We start from the raw sequence: 15467 nt of genomic DNA, 5'->3' as shown, positions 1-15467 counted from the left end.
CTGAGAAGGTACCTAGAAAATAAAAAGAAGCAGAATTCACAGTCTTGGCCCTGGAGGAGTTGTCCATACCTTCAGGAAACAGCTGGAGCCACAGACTCAGATCAGGGGGCCTGCTCCCCAGCAGACTTGGGCCAATGCGTTGGCTAATGGAAGTGCTAACGATCTGCAGGGTACCCATATACGATGTACTTAGGACTGGCTGGGAGGTAATGAACAGGGCTGCATGGGCATTTAATGGGTAAGCCTCCTGGAAGGCCCTTCTGAGGGCTCAGAAGCTCCTCTCAGAGGATGTTTTCAGGAGTGTGGACCTCACACCTCTTTGAAGAAGTCCATCAGCTCAGGCTGGTTTGTATCGAGCCCTAGAGGAAGGTCAGTTTCAGAGAAAACCTGATTTTAAATCAAGCCCAGAACCTGAAGTAGAGCTGTTTGGCTCAGTAGCACAAAAAGGTCATTATTTCATTAAAATTCATTGACTCTGACTAGGATGGGTTTAGATGAAAGCTCCCAAGAATTGCCCAAGAGCAAGATTAGGCAATGCAAGATTATACGATGCCACCAGATTTATGTCGTTTTCCACAAACTTTCAAATATATTTTCCCTTAGAATTTAAAAGGAAAACTAAGCCTTCTAGCCATCAGGAGTCTGATTCTTATGACAATGTATCAGATTTTGAAATAACTGCTGTATTTCAATATTTTATGAGTAGCTCTGATTTTACTTTTAAAGTGACGGAAATTTTCAGTTACAGCCTCACCAACTGGGCAAATATGGAAACAGTTGCTCTGCTTCAGTGGAAAATGAACCACAGACTAAATTAGCAATGATAGGTCCTATTTACTGAGATCTTACCTTGGCCAGCACATAACCTGGGCTATGTGGTGGGTTCTGACACCCCTTTACAGACCAGAAACTGAGCTTCGGAGAGGTTATGTGCCATTAATTCTATGTTGCAAAGGAGGAAACTTAAGCAAAAATACAAGTAAACTGCCCAATAAATAACAACCAAAATAGAACTTCTCATTTTCCATTTAAGAGCATTCATCCAGTAAAGAAGGGCTTCCCTGGTGGCTAAGACAGTAAAGATTCTGCCCGCAATGTGGGAGACCTGGGTTCAATCCCTGGGTTGGGAAGATCCCCTGGAGAAGGGAATGGCTACCTACCCCAGTATTCTTGCCTGGAGAATTCCATGGACAGAGGAGCCTGGCTGGCAACAGTCCATGGGGTTGAAAAGAGTTGGACACGCCTGAAGGACTTACACACACATCCACTAAACATAACTAATTTTTGTCTCTCTGTTACTCGCTCCCCAACTTTTCCTTAACTTAAAGCTCTAAACAGACCTATGTATGGGATGCATACCTTTAAAAGAAACTCAATTTTACTATTTCCAGGGTTGTACAGCAAGGGGAACTAGGTTAGTGCTATGTGAGTGGCAGAGGTAAGGATGACTTGTAATTAACAGATGAACTGTGTTTATGGTCATCTATAATTGATAACCATTTATTCTCTGAAGTGTTTTAAGTACTTGGGAGGTGGCTTGGAGTAATGAAGAAAGGCTGGTCATTGAAGAACAGCACATTCCCTTTTCCCCTTCATCATCTCTTCTTTGAGTATCCATTCATTCTGTGCTCTGCCAGAAAGGATACACTCAGGGTCAGCCCAGCCCTGTGGACTTGGTCTCAAGCCCTGAATTAGTGGTCAGAGTTAAGGTTTTATTGTCTTTTAACTGGTCTTCCTTGTGAAACTGTAAAACACAATACTCCTTCTCTTAATGGGTGGTTGGTGTAATTTATGGTCCATCACTTCAATGGTGTCATCCAGAAAGTCAACTTGACTTTCTAAGTGTTTTCCTCTTGTGGAATGCCTGAGGTCAGGCTATTGCCAAATCAGATCTTCTGTGGGAGAAGCAGCTGCTAGGAAAATTACATGTGATAGAACATCTGACAAGTGGTGAGAAAAAACAGAAAAGGACTAAGTATTTTGGGGCAGAATTGGAAAATCCAGAGCTTGGCAAGTGTCAAGAGCCCAGAAATGCTTATCATGGGCAGACAAGAACTGTCTCAACAGACTGGGTCATTGGCTGTATTTCTGAGTGTGTTCCAGGTGTGTACTCTGAAATTCCAGGCAGTGGGCTCTGACGAGTCCCCTCTCTTCATCTGAAATTGAAAAAAATGCAGCTTTCTCTGAAGGGTTTTGGACATATGTTCAGTTGTTCTCTAGGGAGCCACCATCCTCTCCTTTGGGATAGTGAGGACAGGATGAAAATTTTATGAACTGGAAATTGAACAAGTGAATGGAAAATACAACCAGATGTTGGTTGACTAGGGTAGAGGAAAATTATCCACATTTCAGGTTTCAAATTTGTTTGTATAAGTAGGTTAGAAATGAACATTAGATTACCCATTCTAGCAAAATATGTTAGTGTGTTTACCCTGTTAATTGCATGTATATTTCAAACATCAACTTCCCTTCCATGAAGTCAGTTCCCATTTTCAGTTAAACCTCCACTAAAGTCCTTTGAAAAAATCTCATGGAATTATTTAAGAGTGAAGGTCTTAGAATAAACTTCTACAGATTTGCTTGTAGTTGTTTTCACTCTTGGTTATTTCTCACCTTGATGAAATGACTGTTTTTCTGACTGAGTCAGACAAAATTGAGAAACTCTAGTTCATCTCCAGCTCTGATTTGGTCATAGTGATTCTAGGATCAAGGAGTGTTTACTTCAGAACTGCAAGCATACCCATTGCTTCCATTCTGACAAATTAATGGGAAACAGACAAAGGTGATAGGAATATTTTTCACACATAACCCACCCTATATGTTTGATTTTCATGTCATTTTTTATTACCAGAGAACAATAAGATAATTTACATGAAATCGCTGACATTCTATGTTTAATCTTTTTACAAGCTCTAAAACTTGCACATTTTGGGCTCCTTGGGTGGATTTTCTCTCTCTCTCTCTCTTTTTTTTTGTGATTGAATAATCACTTTTTCCCTTGGGAAATCCGAGGCACCAAAAAATGTCATTAACAGATAACTGGCTTGTTGAATACATCACAGAAAATAGCCTTTCATTCTGATTTTGTGGACAAAATTTAAATGCTAAATTCAGATAGCTGTAAAAAGCAAAAACAGATTTGAAAAGAAATAATACCATCAATCACAGGATTTTTACCTTCGTGGAAATGGATTTGTTGAAATAAAATGGTAAATAAAAGTACTTTCTGATTTGGAAGAGTCAGCCTAGTTACTGATAACTTTTCTGTTTCTCTTGCTCCAAAAGTGTCATCCATCTCTGTTTAGATGCAGTGCAGCCAGGTGTTCAGAATCATAAGGGGACAGAAAGAATTAGTTTCTTACTGAATAGTGAAAATGAAACAACAAAAAAAGAGGTCGGTGCAAACAGGGCTTAAGAAATGAAAAATGTAGGCCCATTGAATGGAACCCTTTCTTTTCTTCCTTCTGCCTTCCAGGAATAATTCTGCTACAGGGCTGACTTCAAGGACGTGAATTGGTGACCTCATCCCAACATCAGAACCTCAGCTGTTTCTCTGATTTTTGCATCATTCCAGGCAAGTTGACTTTATGTGGAAATAAAATAGAACCTTGGGGTCTGATGGAAATTCACTGTGACATTCAAATCAAGAACACTTGCTGAAACCCACAGAGCCTTTTCCCCATGGGCCCTGATGGTAGCCTCCAGAAGGTGCAGCCTCAGGTGGTCCCCCTTCTTCTGTGGCAAGAATAAACTTTGGGTATTGGATTGCAACACCGCCCGTGGAGAAAATGGTATGCGAGGGAAAGCGATCAGCCTCTTGCCCTTGTTTCTTTCTCCTGACGGCCAAGTTCTACTGGATCCTCACAATGATGCAAAGAACTCACAGCCAAGAGTATGCCCATTCCATTCGAGTGGATGGGGACATCATTTTGGGAGGTCTCTTTCCTGTCCATGCAAAGGGAGAGAGAGGGGTGCCTTGTGGGGAGCTGAAGAAAGAGAAGGGGATCCACAGATTGGAGGCCATGCTTTATGCAATTGACCAGATTAATAAGGACCCTGATCTCCTCTCCAATATCACTCTGGGTGTCCGGATCCTCGACACCTGCTCCAGGGACACCTATGCTTTGGAGCAGTCCCTAACGTTTGTGCAGGCTTTGATAGAGAAGGATGCTTCCGATGTGAAATGTGCTAATGGAGATCCGCCCATTTTCACCAAGCCTGACAAGATTTCTGGTGTTATCGGTGCTGCCGCGAGCTCCGTGTCCATCATGGTGGCTAACATTTTAAGACTTTTTAAGGTAAGTAAAGGCACTAGACAATTCTGACCATTGTGAAAAGACAATAAGTTGTCCTAATTCCAGCTGCAGGTTTAAGAAGAAAGTGAACCCAGTAAAGATGCTCATAGACTTTTTCAGGGCCACAGGATCCCCAAAGAGAGGAGTTTGTGTCTAGGTTTTTACAAGTGTTGATTTGGTTCCATGTTTTTAAAGCAATTAATTGGATTAATTGTGACTTTTTTTTTCTGAACAAACAGGTGATAATTCCCATGACATGTTGAATCCTCAGTATCTTGTGATATTCTCTTTTAATTTAATTTTTATTTAACACTGAAAGCATTTTGTATTGGGGTATAGTCCGTTAACAATATTGTGGTAGTTTCAGGTGAACATTGAAGGGGCTCAGCCGTACATATACATGGACCCATTCTCCCCTAGGCCCCTCTCCCATCCAGGCTGGCACATAACATTGAGCAGAGTTCCATGTACTATACAATAAGTTTTTGTTGGTTATCCATTTAAATATAGCAGTGTGTACATAACTGGGCTGATTTTAAAGCAAAGCAAGTAGTTTTTGAGCGTCTAATGAATTTTTAGCTCATTTGTCAGATCAAAGGTTTCTATGGTATTTGAGGTATAAGATAATTTACTTGGTGAAACCTCCTTAATGTGGGATGCTCTGTTATGACAAAAGTTCCTGTGTGAGGAAATTGTATTTATCACTAATGTGTAGATGGGAGTGACACTCTGGACTAGAAGATGGCCATGAAGTTGTCAGGTTTCTTCTAGCTACAAAGGAGCAGCGTCTCATTAATTCAGACTGCCTGATGCAGACTTAGAATAATTATATGTAATTCTTATTGCATTAAAAGCTCAGATTTAGCAGGATAATGTGAAACTTTTTGGTTTAGGATGATCTATTACCTACAGATTGCATTTACATATCAGATAAAATTGGCAAAAGAATATAAATATGAAACAATAGTTTGAAGGCATAAAGTCCCATAAAGTTATTATAACTTATTTTTCATTAACATTCTCATTTTACTTATTAATATTTGTTATGTAGTCTTTGGTAATAGACAACATTTTAAAAACTGAAAATATTTTTCACTCTGATTTTTTTACTTAGTGGGACATGACTTTTCCAACTTATTCTGAATTAATGAGTCTTCATTTAATATTATGAGAAACTGTTTCTGTGTGTATTATATTTAAAAATATTAAAAGAATATGGAGAAGTTGGATAGATGACAGATATAATGACGAAAATGAACAAAGTGATGGAAAACTTAAAAATAGAAGTGTTCAAATCAAAGTCTTTTTGGTTTGGAAGCTGTCTTGGGGGACCATCTAGTCTGGTTCATGTCTATAACATTCCCCTAGCTTCTGTATGAATTCCCTTAGTTTAGAGGAGAGAATGGTAAGAGACAGCTTAATGACTATTTTCAGATTGATGAAATTTTCTCAAGTGAGGATGCTGCTGAGCAGAAGTGCTCAGTGTCTAAGGAGTACTGAAGAGTCACACAAAGGCATCAGGGAATGCCTGAGATATTTGAGCCAGACGTTAGGAAGAGCATCCTTGGCAAGAAGGATGCCAAATTGAAATAGGTGGCCAAAGGTGCTCTAGTTCTCCATCTCTGGAAACTTTCAAAGGAAATTGGATAAAGTTGTTAGCAACTTCTTTGGGGCCAACTGACCCCTTACCTGGAGCCAAGGTAACCCCTTACCTGTGTTAGTCTGTTGGATTATTTAATGAGAAAGTGCAGGTGAAGGATTCCACTAGGACCTGACTGTCCTTTGTCTGCTTGGGCTGCCATAGGAAACTTCAGGCCACCCAAAGGGTAGGTTTTTTTTTTTTTAATTTTATTTTATTTTAAACTTTACATAATTGTATTAGTTTTGCCAAATACCAAAATGAATCCACCACAGGTATACATGTGTTCCCCATCCTGAACCCTCCTCCCTCCTCCCTCCCTATTCCATCCCTCTGGGTCGTCCCAGTGTACCAGCCCCAAGCATCCAGTATCGTGCATCGAACCTGGACTGGCAACTCGTTTCATACATGATATTTTACATGTTTCAATGCCATTCTCCCAAATCTTCCCACCCTCTCCCTCTCCCACAGAGTCCATAAGACTGTTCTATACATCAGTGTCTCGTTTGCTGTCTCGTACACAGGGTTATTGTTACCATCTTTCTAAATTCCATATATATGCGTTAGTATACTGTATTGGTGTTTTTCTTTCTGGCTTACTTCACTCTGTATAATAGGTTCCAGTTTCATCCACCTCATTAGAACTGATTCAAATGTATTCTTTTTAATGGCTGAGTAATACTCCATTGTGTATATGTACCACAGCTTTCTTATCCATTCATCTGCTGATGGACGTCTAGGTTGCTTCCATGTCCTGGCTATTATAAACAGTGCTGCGATGAACACTGGGGTACACGTGTCTCTTTCCCTTCTGGTTTCCTCAGTGTGTATGCCCAGCAGTGGGATTGCTGGATCATAAGGCAGTTCTATTTCCAGTTTTTTAAGGAATCTCCACACTGTTCTCCATAGTGGCTGTACTAGTTTGCATTCCCACCAACAGTAGGTTTTGTTTTAATGCATTCTAGACCTGGCTTCTCTCTGCTTTGTTCTTCTCTCACTGAGAGGCTAATTCTCTCCTTACCCTCTTGGGTGACTCTGAGGGACCTTATTCAACCAGGTGGGAGAACTACCATTGACTCTGGGCAGAGTCCAGTGCTGTAGGCCAATTCTGGAAACCATCTGTCAGCAGATGAAGGGGCTGCCATTCCTGCCTTTTAGCCAGAAGGAGATCTTGGTTATGCCGCTAAGTCGCGTCAGTCGTGTCCGACTCTGTGCAACCCCATAGATGGCAGCCCACCAGGCTCCCCTGTCTCTGGGATTCTCCAGGCAAGAACACTGGAGTGGGTTGCCATTTCCTTCTCCAATGCATGAAAGTGAAAAGTGAAAGTGAAGTTGCTCAGTCCTGTCCGACTCTTCGTGACCCCATGGACTGTAGCCTACCAGGCTCTTCCGTCCATGGGATTTCCCAGGCAAGAGTAGTGGAGTGGGGTTATGCTAGGTGTCATAACTAAGACCAGTATGCTGGTCCAGAGTGAGCATTTAATATCTGGAAGCAGATATATTTTTTAACCAAATAACTGGGGCTTGAAAAATTTGTCTTTTATAAGCAAGTGAGAAGATGTAAGTGATCAGCCTGTCTTCTAGCTGAACCTGGAATCACGTGACTGAATTGATAATTGCAGTTTCATTGTTGTGCCATTTTCATTTATTTTGATGATTTATATGAGACCTCCAGCCAGTGCTCCACACTGATATTAATTATGAAATGATGATGGTCACTTTTGGAATAGAAAATGTTTCACTTTATGTGTGAAAATATATTCTGTTTAAATATGTATGCTAGGACTGACATGAAATATTAGAATAGTTATCAAAGGAATGATTGGCAAATTAATGCATTGGGGAAGGGCTTATACTTCCTTTTGAAAGATTAATACTTTGATCAACCAAATGCTGTGACTGTGAATAAAATTAAACATTTAGGGCAATTTTATGGAGCTTGGGACCCTCCAGAACAGCATATGACCCATAGTATCTAAAAAAACTCCTGGATATCAACATAGTGCCACTTTTTCCTGGATTAATGGAGTTACAGAAGGTTGAACATCTTGGTTTGGAAACCCACAAACGATTAACCCTGACCATGAAGGATGTAAACAAGGTCTTGATTAATGAATTTATCACTGTCCTGCTCAACAATAAGCATTAGTTAGGTTTTTTAGAGTCTGTTTAAAATTATATAGAAAATATCTGGGCTGAAAACAGAAGTAACTCCGAATGTTTCAGTTCTCTTTTTTATGGACAGTCCGGGTAAAGCCATGTAGTATCTGCCTGGGCTACATTGTGAAGGAGACAAAGTCCTTCGGGCACCCCCAGCTTCCTCTTCCTTCAGTCTGACCCCCCTTGGCAGTCTTTCCTGGCTTCATGTCCCTCTGTATTCTCCTAACTGCAGTCTTGTTTCAGGAAAGGAGGTATATGCCATCTGCATATAGCATGTCTGTTTCAGTCAGAGGAAGATTCTGTTTTTCGTGGGATCACGAATTGTGGTTTGATGAAATGGTGTATCTTTGTAAAGGGAGTTTAGACATGGAGGGAGGTTCATTTAGCCCCCCAGAGACAGCACTTTTGGGGGTGGAGAACAGTGGGCGGGAGACTCAAGACACACGAGTTCCATCCCTTGGTGGGGAAGATCTCCTGGAGAAGGAAATGGCTACCCACTCCAGGATTCTTCCTGGGAAATCCCATGGACAGAAGAGCCTGGCGTGCTGCAGTCTGTGTGGTCACAGAAAGTGGGACATGACTGAGCATGCCGGCAGCCCATCACCATGCACCTATGCATCTCCTCTGCCCTGGAATACAGCTGGTCCTGCTCCTTTCTAGAGTGAAGGAATGTTGCCCTTTGTTTCTCTTCCTGTCAAAGCTCAGGGGCAAATGAAAAAATCAGTCCTTTAACTTAAGAGGTGAATTGGACAGGGAGTGGAGCCAGACTCTACTGGTGAGGGGGACGGGCAGAAGCGGCCCTGTGGCCCCGCCCCTGGGGCACTGAATGCCACACTAAACCAGTGATTGTCTACCCGGGTCAAGGGGCGTGCACTCTCTCCTCCTGCCTGAGGGATGGGGTATCAGCGGTCAGAACTACCTCAGAGGCTTTTCCTGTGACAGGACCCAGTGAGTGCGAGCCTGCCAACCCCCGCCTGAGAACCATTTTTACTGATTGTACTGTCTCCTGTTTCTCAGGAGCATTGGGAGTGAAAACAAGTTTGAGAGTCACAGACAGAACGTTAATGATCTGAACTTTTTAGAAGCACTACACACAGCCTTAGCACACACACACACACGTCATATTTGGGTTAACAGAGGGGCAGAGCAGTCACCTCGGTGACTGTTTTATGTCTAACCAAGTGCTGGGAAAGATTGAGGGCAGGAGAAGAAGAGGACTACAGAGAATGAGATGGTTGATGGCAACATTGACTCAAAGTGCTGCAGAAACCAGTAATTGAGAAACCAAGCACCACACTGGGAGAGAGTTGGAGAACTCTGGCTTATTAGCTCAGCGGTCGGAGGAGTTAACACTCCAAGCTCTGAGCCCTGAACAAAGGGGTTACAGAGGAGGAGTTAACACTCCAAGCTCTGAGCCCTGAACAAAGGGGTTACAGAGTTTTTATACATGGGCAAGGAGATCCAACCAGTCCATTCTGAAGGAGATCAGCCCTGGGATTTCTTTGGAAGGAATGATGCTAAAGCTGAAACTCCAGTACTTTGGCCACCTCATGCGAAGAGTTGACTCATTGGAAAAGACTGATGCTGGGAGGGATTGGGGGCAGGAGGAGAAGGGGATGACAGAGGATGAGATGGCTGGATGGCATCACTGACTCAATGGATGTGAGTCTGAGTGAACTCTGGGAGTTGGTGATGGACAGGGAGGCCTGGCGTGCTGCAAATCATGGGGTCGCAAAGAGTCAGACATAATTGAGTGACTGAACTGAACAGAACTGAGGCATGATTAAGCAGGTTTGCGGGTTTGCAGGGGCTGGGCGATTGCAAAGAGCAGGACAAGGGTGAGTGAGATAAGCTCCAGTTCCTAGTATTGTGAGTGCCCATTTTCTGAGACCTATGTGATCCAGACTTTGCAAGGAGCAAGCTGAGTTACAGAGGCAGAAGGAGCAGGAGGTTATGTAAAATTTTAACTTTTCCTCTTCAAATGGACATGAACTTGGGCAGACTCCAGGAGATAGTGGAGGACAGGGAAGCCTGGCATCCTGCAGTCCATGAGGCTGCAAAGAGTTGGACACGACTGAGCAACTGAACAAAAACAACAGCAATGTTAATATTTGTAGATAATAGTAGGATCGATTAGGATAACTGCAGAGTGGCAAACTACGAAAACTCGGAACTGCTCCAACCTGCATGAAAGCAGATCTGCCATTTCAGTGGCTCCTGCGTTGCAGAGAGAGCAAAGAAAAGAGGAGTCCAACTCTCAGATAGAGATTGTGTAGTTTGAAAAGAATTAAAAAGAACGAGAGGGTCTTTTGGGTATGTTGGCCGGGAAGCCCATCATTTAAATTTGTTTTATAAAGCAGTTTCGAGGAATTTGCATATGTTTTATAAAGAGCTGGGATTTTTTTCCTTTTCTAGAAATTTCCACCCCTCTCCTTTAAATTAGAGGAAATCTGCTCCTCAAAACACTAATCATGTCTTACTTTGGGCAAAGATTGAACATTCTAAGTTAAAAATAGCACATTGGCGCTTGGAGGTAATGCATGTTAATGTCCACATAGATGCATCGAGGTTAAGAAAGGACAGTGTCAGATGTAATTCTCTTCCTCCTGTTTTTCTGGTGAACTTTACCTAGAGTTAATTTTCGACTATTGAAGGATGGGAGGTTAGTCTATAGTGTATGCTTTCCAAAGTAATCAAATGGGACTTTTGAATAGAAATCCACTTGTGGGCTAGATAATTTCTCCCCGTGTGGAAGTGTCCTGGCTCTAAATGGCTAAAATTGACCTTCATATTAAGTCGGTGAAGTACAGTGAAGCATCCCATTGCCCTAGATGTGCTTGCCAACTCTTCTGTGTTTACAAAGATGTATTTTCTTCCAAGAGACTCCACTAATTGCAGCAACCACTCCCATAAAGCCAAGCATTTTGCAAGTTATTTATTGCTTACAATGGGCTTTCTTAACTCTATACTCTGAACAGGTAAATCTGCCTATCCAGGCTTATCTAGTTAGATGGACAGAAAAATGAGCCCAATCAATAAACTCAGCAGGAGGCAACATTTTATGTTAAATCTTATTTGATGGCAAATAGATAATGGAAAATTGAAAGATAGACTCCTCAGTCAATCCATTGCTTCTGTGGCAAGCTCTAATTTAGTTTTGTAAAGAGCCTATTCACTTCAGATGAGAGATGATGGGTGTTCTCTCTTAGTGCCTCTAAGTGGGTGTGATGGGGGAAATGGGCACTGCCTGTTGTCGCTGACACAACTCGGCAATAGGGATACATAAATGTCCAGATGTGGTCATGCCCCTTTTCTTAAAGCTCTCATGGCCATCATTACTTCCATGATGAAGGTCTACTTCCACTTGGGCAAGTCTTTTCTCACTTCTCTCCGCTACATTAAGTTTCTCTGTTACATGTAACAAAGCTACATGAGGGCAGGATGATATCCATGATAAGCACAGGGCATATATATCTTATTTGTGGTTGTATTTCCCATACCTAGTATGGACCTATCTGGAAACCCAATAAATGTTTGCTGAATGAATGAATGAACCATATCTCTCCACCCACTTCCACCTTCCTCACCCCAATTCCAGATATTGGAAATAATAGGTGTTGGGTACATAGAACAGATATGGGATTTTTTGTGTTGTACTTTTGTACTGTTTGAGAAAAAGGAGCAAAAGGAGGGAAAGGAGGAGAAAGAAGGAGAGATGGTATATTTGGGGAATTCCTATATTTTCTTGTGCTGCCTCATTTTCCTACCATTGCATGTTTTCTCCAAACAGATTTTTAAAATTAAAAATTAAGTAAAAGACATGAGCACATTCTCACTTTGAAAGTCCAAGCAATGAATAAGTAAATAGTGTAAAATGGAAAGAGGCTATATTCAAACACACATATCTCTCAGTAAAGTTACATACACAGAAGTTTATTAACAGATATGCCTTATGACATTTTTTTTTTTTTTTTCATGTAACAATGTGACCGGGAGAGATTTCCATATTGGTTAGTATAGATTCACCTCAGTAATTCTCAACCCTGGCTGCATGTTACCATCACCTGGATAGTTTTTTAAAAAGCCCAAATCCTACACAAGACCAACAAAACTGGGGTGGAGCCCTGGCATTGGTATATTATAATCACCAGGTAATTCTGTTATTTGTCCAGGACTGAGAGCTATAAAACTTTAATTATATGAATAGAGCATCATTTATTCAATAAATCCTTTAAGTTATTTGACTTTAATTTCTTAAGGTCACTTAATCATTTTAAAAAAAAAAAGTAAAAACAATGCCAGAGGCATTGTTAGATGCCTGAGCACTGTTAGCTCTCAAGTGAATTTTGACGTCATAGTGCCCCTTCTTGGACCAACAGAGGGGCTGAATTAACGAATTCCCCCAAAACACTTTGCTATAAGTTACACTCACATGACATAGGCCCGCATCACAGGCCATGGCTCTTTATGACATTGAGTAACTTAGAACCGGTGTTAGTATTGTGGTTGTGTGCTCAGACTGTTAAAGCAGCATCATGACTTGTTGGGTGGAGCAGATTTTAAACTTGGTGAATTTAAATTAAATGTTTCTTACTTTCCCTTCTCCTAGCCTCAAAAGTTTTAACATCTTAAAGTGACTATTGAAGATATCTTAAGACCTGACAGTGATTAATGCCTGTCTTTTCAGTGTTTAATAAGGCAGGGACTTCCCTGGCAGTTCAGTGGTTAACACTCCAAGTTTCCACTTCAGGGGGCCTGGGTTTGATCCTTGGTCAGGAAACTAAGATCCCAAGTGCCAACCATGGTGCAGCCAAAAAAAAAAAAAAAAAAAAACCAACATTGTTTTAACTAGTGATTGTGAGTGAGGATGGGCTCCCCAGGTGGCGCTAGTGGTAAAGAACATGCTTGCCAATGCAGGAGACATAAAGAGATGCAGGTTCGATCCCTGGGTTGGGAAGATCCCCTGGAAGAGGGCATGGCAATGGACTTGTATCCTTGCCTGGAGAAACCCTTGGACAGAGGAGCCTGGCTGGTTATGGTCCATAGGGTTGCAAAGAGTTGGATGACTGAAGCAACCTAGCATGCACACATGCGTGAGTGAGGAGAGGGAAGAGGAGAGGGGCAATAAAGGAGTAGGGGAAAGAAAGATTATTATGGGGTTATATGAAATCATGTGTGTGAAACTTTTGAAAATTGTTTCAGGACAGGTTTCTTCCCAGACTCTTCAGAAGATAGCTAGAAAGCTATAAAACAAGCCTATAGAATTTAAAGAATCTTTCATTCAGTTAAAAGTAAATAAGGGCTTCCCTGGTGGCTCAGTGGCAAAGAATCCACCTGTCAATGCAGGAGACATGGGTTTGATCCCTGGTTGGGGAAGATCCCACATATCACAAAGCAACTAAGCCCCGGTGCCACAGCTCTTGAGTCTGAGCTCTAGAGCCCCAGAGCCAACGACTTAAAGCCTATGCTCTGTAACAAGAGAAGCCCCCCGCAGTCAGAAGCCTGCACACCGCAATGAGAGAAAAAGGCTGCACAGCAACGAAGACCCAGCACAGCCAAAACTAAAAATTTAAATAAATAATAACCAGGTTGTTTGGAAAGTAGTGAGTTTTTCCAAAAGAATTGTGACAGTACTGTGCATTTTTTTTTCTTTTTTTTTCACATAAGAAGTTGTCTGAAAAGCCTTTCTAGAACAAATCAGGGTATATGTGGTGGTGGCGGTTTTGTCGCTAAGTCGTGTCCGACTCTTGCGACCCCATGGACTGTAGCCCACCAGGCTCCTCTGTCCTTGGGATTCTCCAGATAAGAATACTGGAGTGGGTTGCCATTTCCTTTTCCAGGGGATCTTCCCGACCTAGGAATCGAACGCGGGTTTCCTGCATTGCAGGGAGATTCTTTACCGACTATGTAGATAAATTTGTGCAAGGAAAGGCCTATGCTCTTCTGTTAACTCTTTCACCCCGAAGATCACAGTGGTTAGTTTTTTAAAGACATTTAGAGACTTTTTTTTTTAAAGAGAAGTTTTAGCATACAGCCAAATTGAAGGTGGCAGTGCTTTTATTTGGTTTCAGGACAGGTTTCTTCCCAGACTCTTCAGAAGCTAGCTAGAAAGCTATAAAACAGCCAAAGGTTGTACCTTCTGGGGAAACTTCACCTCTGGGGGCTGCCCCTGGCTCCTGCCCAGTAGCTCTGAAACTTTAGCCGGCATCTGAATCACCCAGAGGGCTTGTGAAAGCAGCATAGCTGAGCCCCTGGCAGAGCTTCTCAGTCAGTAAGTCTGGGTTGGGGTCTGAGACCTGGTATTTCCAGTGGTTCCCAGGTGATGCTGATGCTGCCATTTTGCCGATCACGCTTTGAGAACCTCTGCTCCCTGCAAATCACTTGCTGGCTGACTTAGCAAGTCAAAGTACACAAGACAAAAATGAGGTTGAACAATGTTCTGTCTAGTAGCGGCCTTTTATTCTTTTGACTCATGCCTGGTTGAATTTCTGTTCCTATTGGTCATAATCACAGCAGCTGCTGTATGGATCTATTTTTAATTGTGTGCCCTTTTGGAAGTTGTGTTCCTTATTAAATAATGCATGGCTCAGGAGTCCTGATCAGTGGAATGGCCTCTTGAACACGGTTCCTAGAGCAGGGTCACTTAGATGACCACGTTTCCTCATTTTTACTACCTATGACAGTGGAGCAGACCGATTTAAGAAGCCTAGACTGTGAGGTACACATTAACAGGGAATTGAGAACAGTAAGAGACGAAAAGAGGCTATGGTTTGACTCAGCTACCAGCAATTTGTCTTCAGAAACCATGACAGCTACCTCCTGATTTCCATTATGCGATGAGATTGCAAATAACATTCCACAGCAGTCTTAATCAATAGAGGGTCACAAGAGGCCCTCCTTTCCCAACAGTGGGGAGAAAGGGCTTATTTACCCATTTAATTGATAGAAAGTGTTCTCCGGCAAAAGACAGAGACATCTCTTTCAGCTGTATTAAGGGACTCTCCCTATGTCTAAGCACTCTTAATAAAATAAAAATATACGTGTAATCTTCCTGTTGGGCTTCCTAGGTGGCACTAGTGGTAAAGAACCTGCCTGCCAATGCAGGAGATATAGAAGATGAGGGTTCCATCTTTGGGTTGGGAAGATCCCCTGGAGGAGGGCATGGCAACCCACTCCAGTATTCTTGCCTGGAAAATCCCATGGACAGAGGACTCTGGAAGGCTATGGTCCATGGGGTCGCAGAGAGTCAGAGACGACTGAAGTGGCTTAGCACAATATTTATGTATTTTAAACATATAATGAGTACCAGGCTGGTGGATTGGGAAGGGATCCAGGTATAACATCAACCTGGGCTTCCCCTGTGTCTCAGTGGG

The 15467-nt window shown here is 42.1% G+C and overlaps 1 protein-coding gene across 4 annotated transcripts in view; it reads left to right on the top strand.

Moving 5' to 3' along the window:
- GRM8 (glutamate metabotropic receptor 8) overlaps positions 1-15467 on the top strand; it is an 865522-nt gene that overhangs the window by 6731 nt on the left and 843324 nt on the right. For all 4 annotated transcript variants that reach the window (XM_044946845.2, XM_025291464.3, XM_025291463.3 and 1 more), the window contains exon 2: positions 3476-4298. In XM_044946845.2, coding sequence (XP_044802780.1) covers positions 3789-4298 — 510 coding nt within the window. In that variant the 5' untranslated portion in view covers positions 3476-3788. The remainder of the gene's footprint in view (positions 1-3475; positions 4299-15467) is intronic.

This window comes from Bubalus bubalis, chromosome 8 (genome assembly GCF_019923935.1).
Source record: "Bubalus bubalis isolate 160015118507 breed Murrah chromosome 8, NDDB_SH_1, whole genome shotgun sequence".
NCBI classification, from domain to species: domain Eukaryota; kingdom Metazoa; phylum Chordata; class Mammalia; order Artiodactyla; family Bovidae; genus Bubalus; species Bubalus bubalis.
The sequence above is the reverse complement of the archived record's forward strand: the minus strand, read 5'-3'. Positions and strand labels throughout refer to the sequence as shown.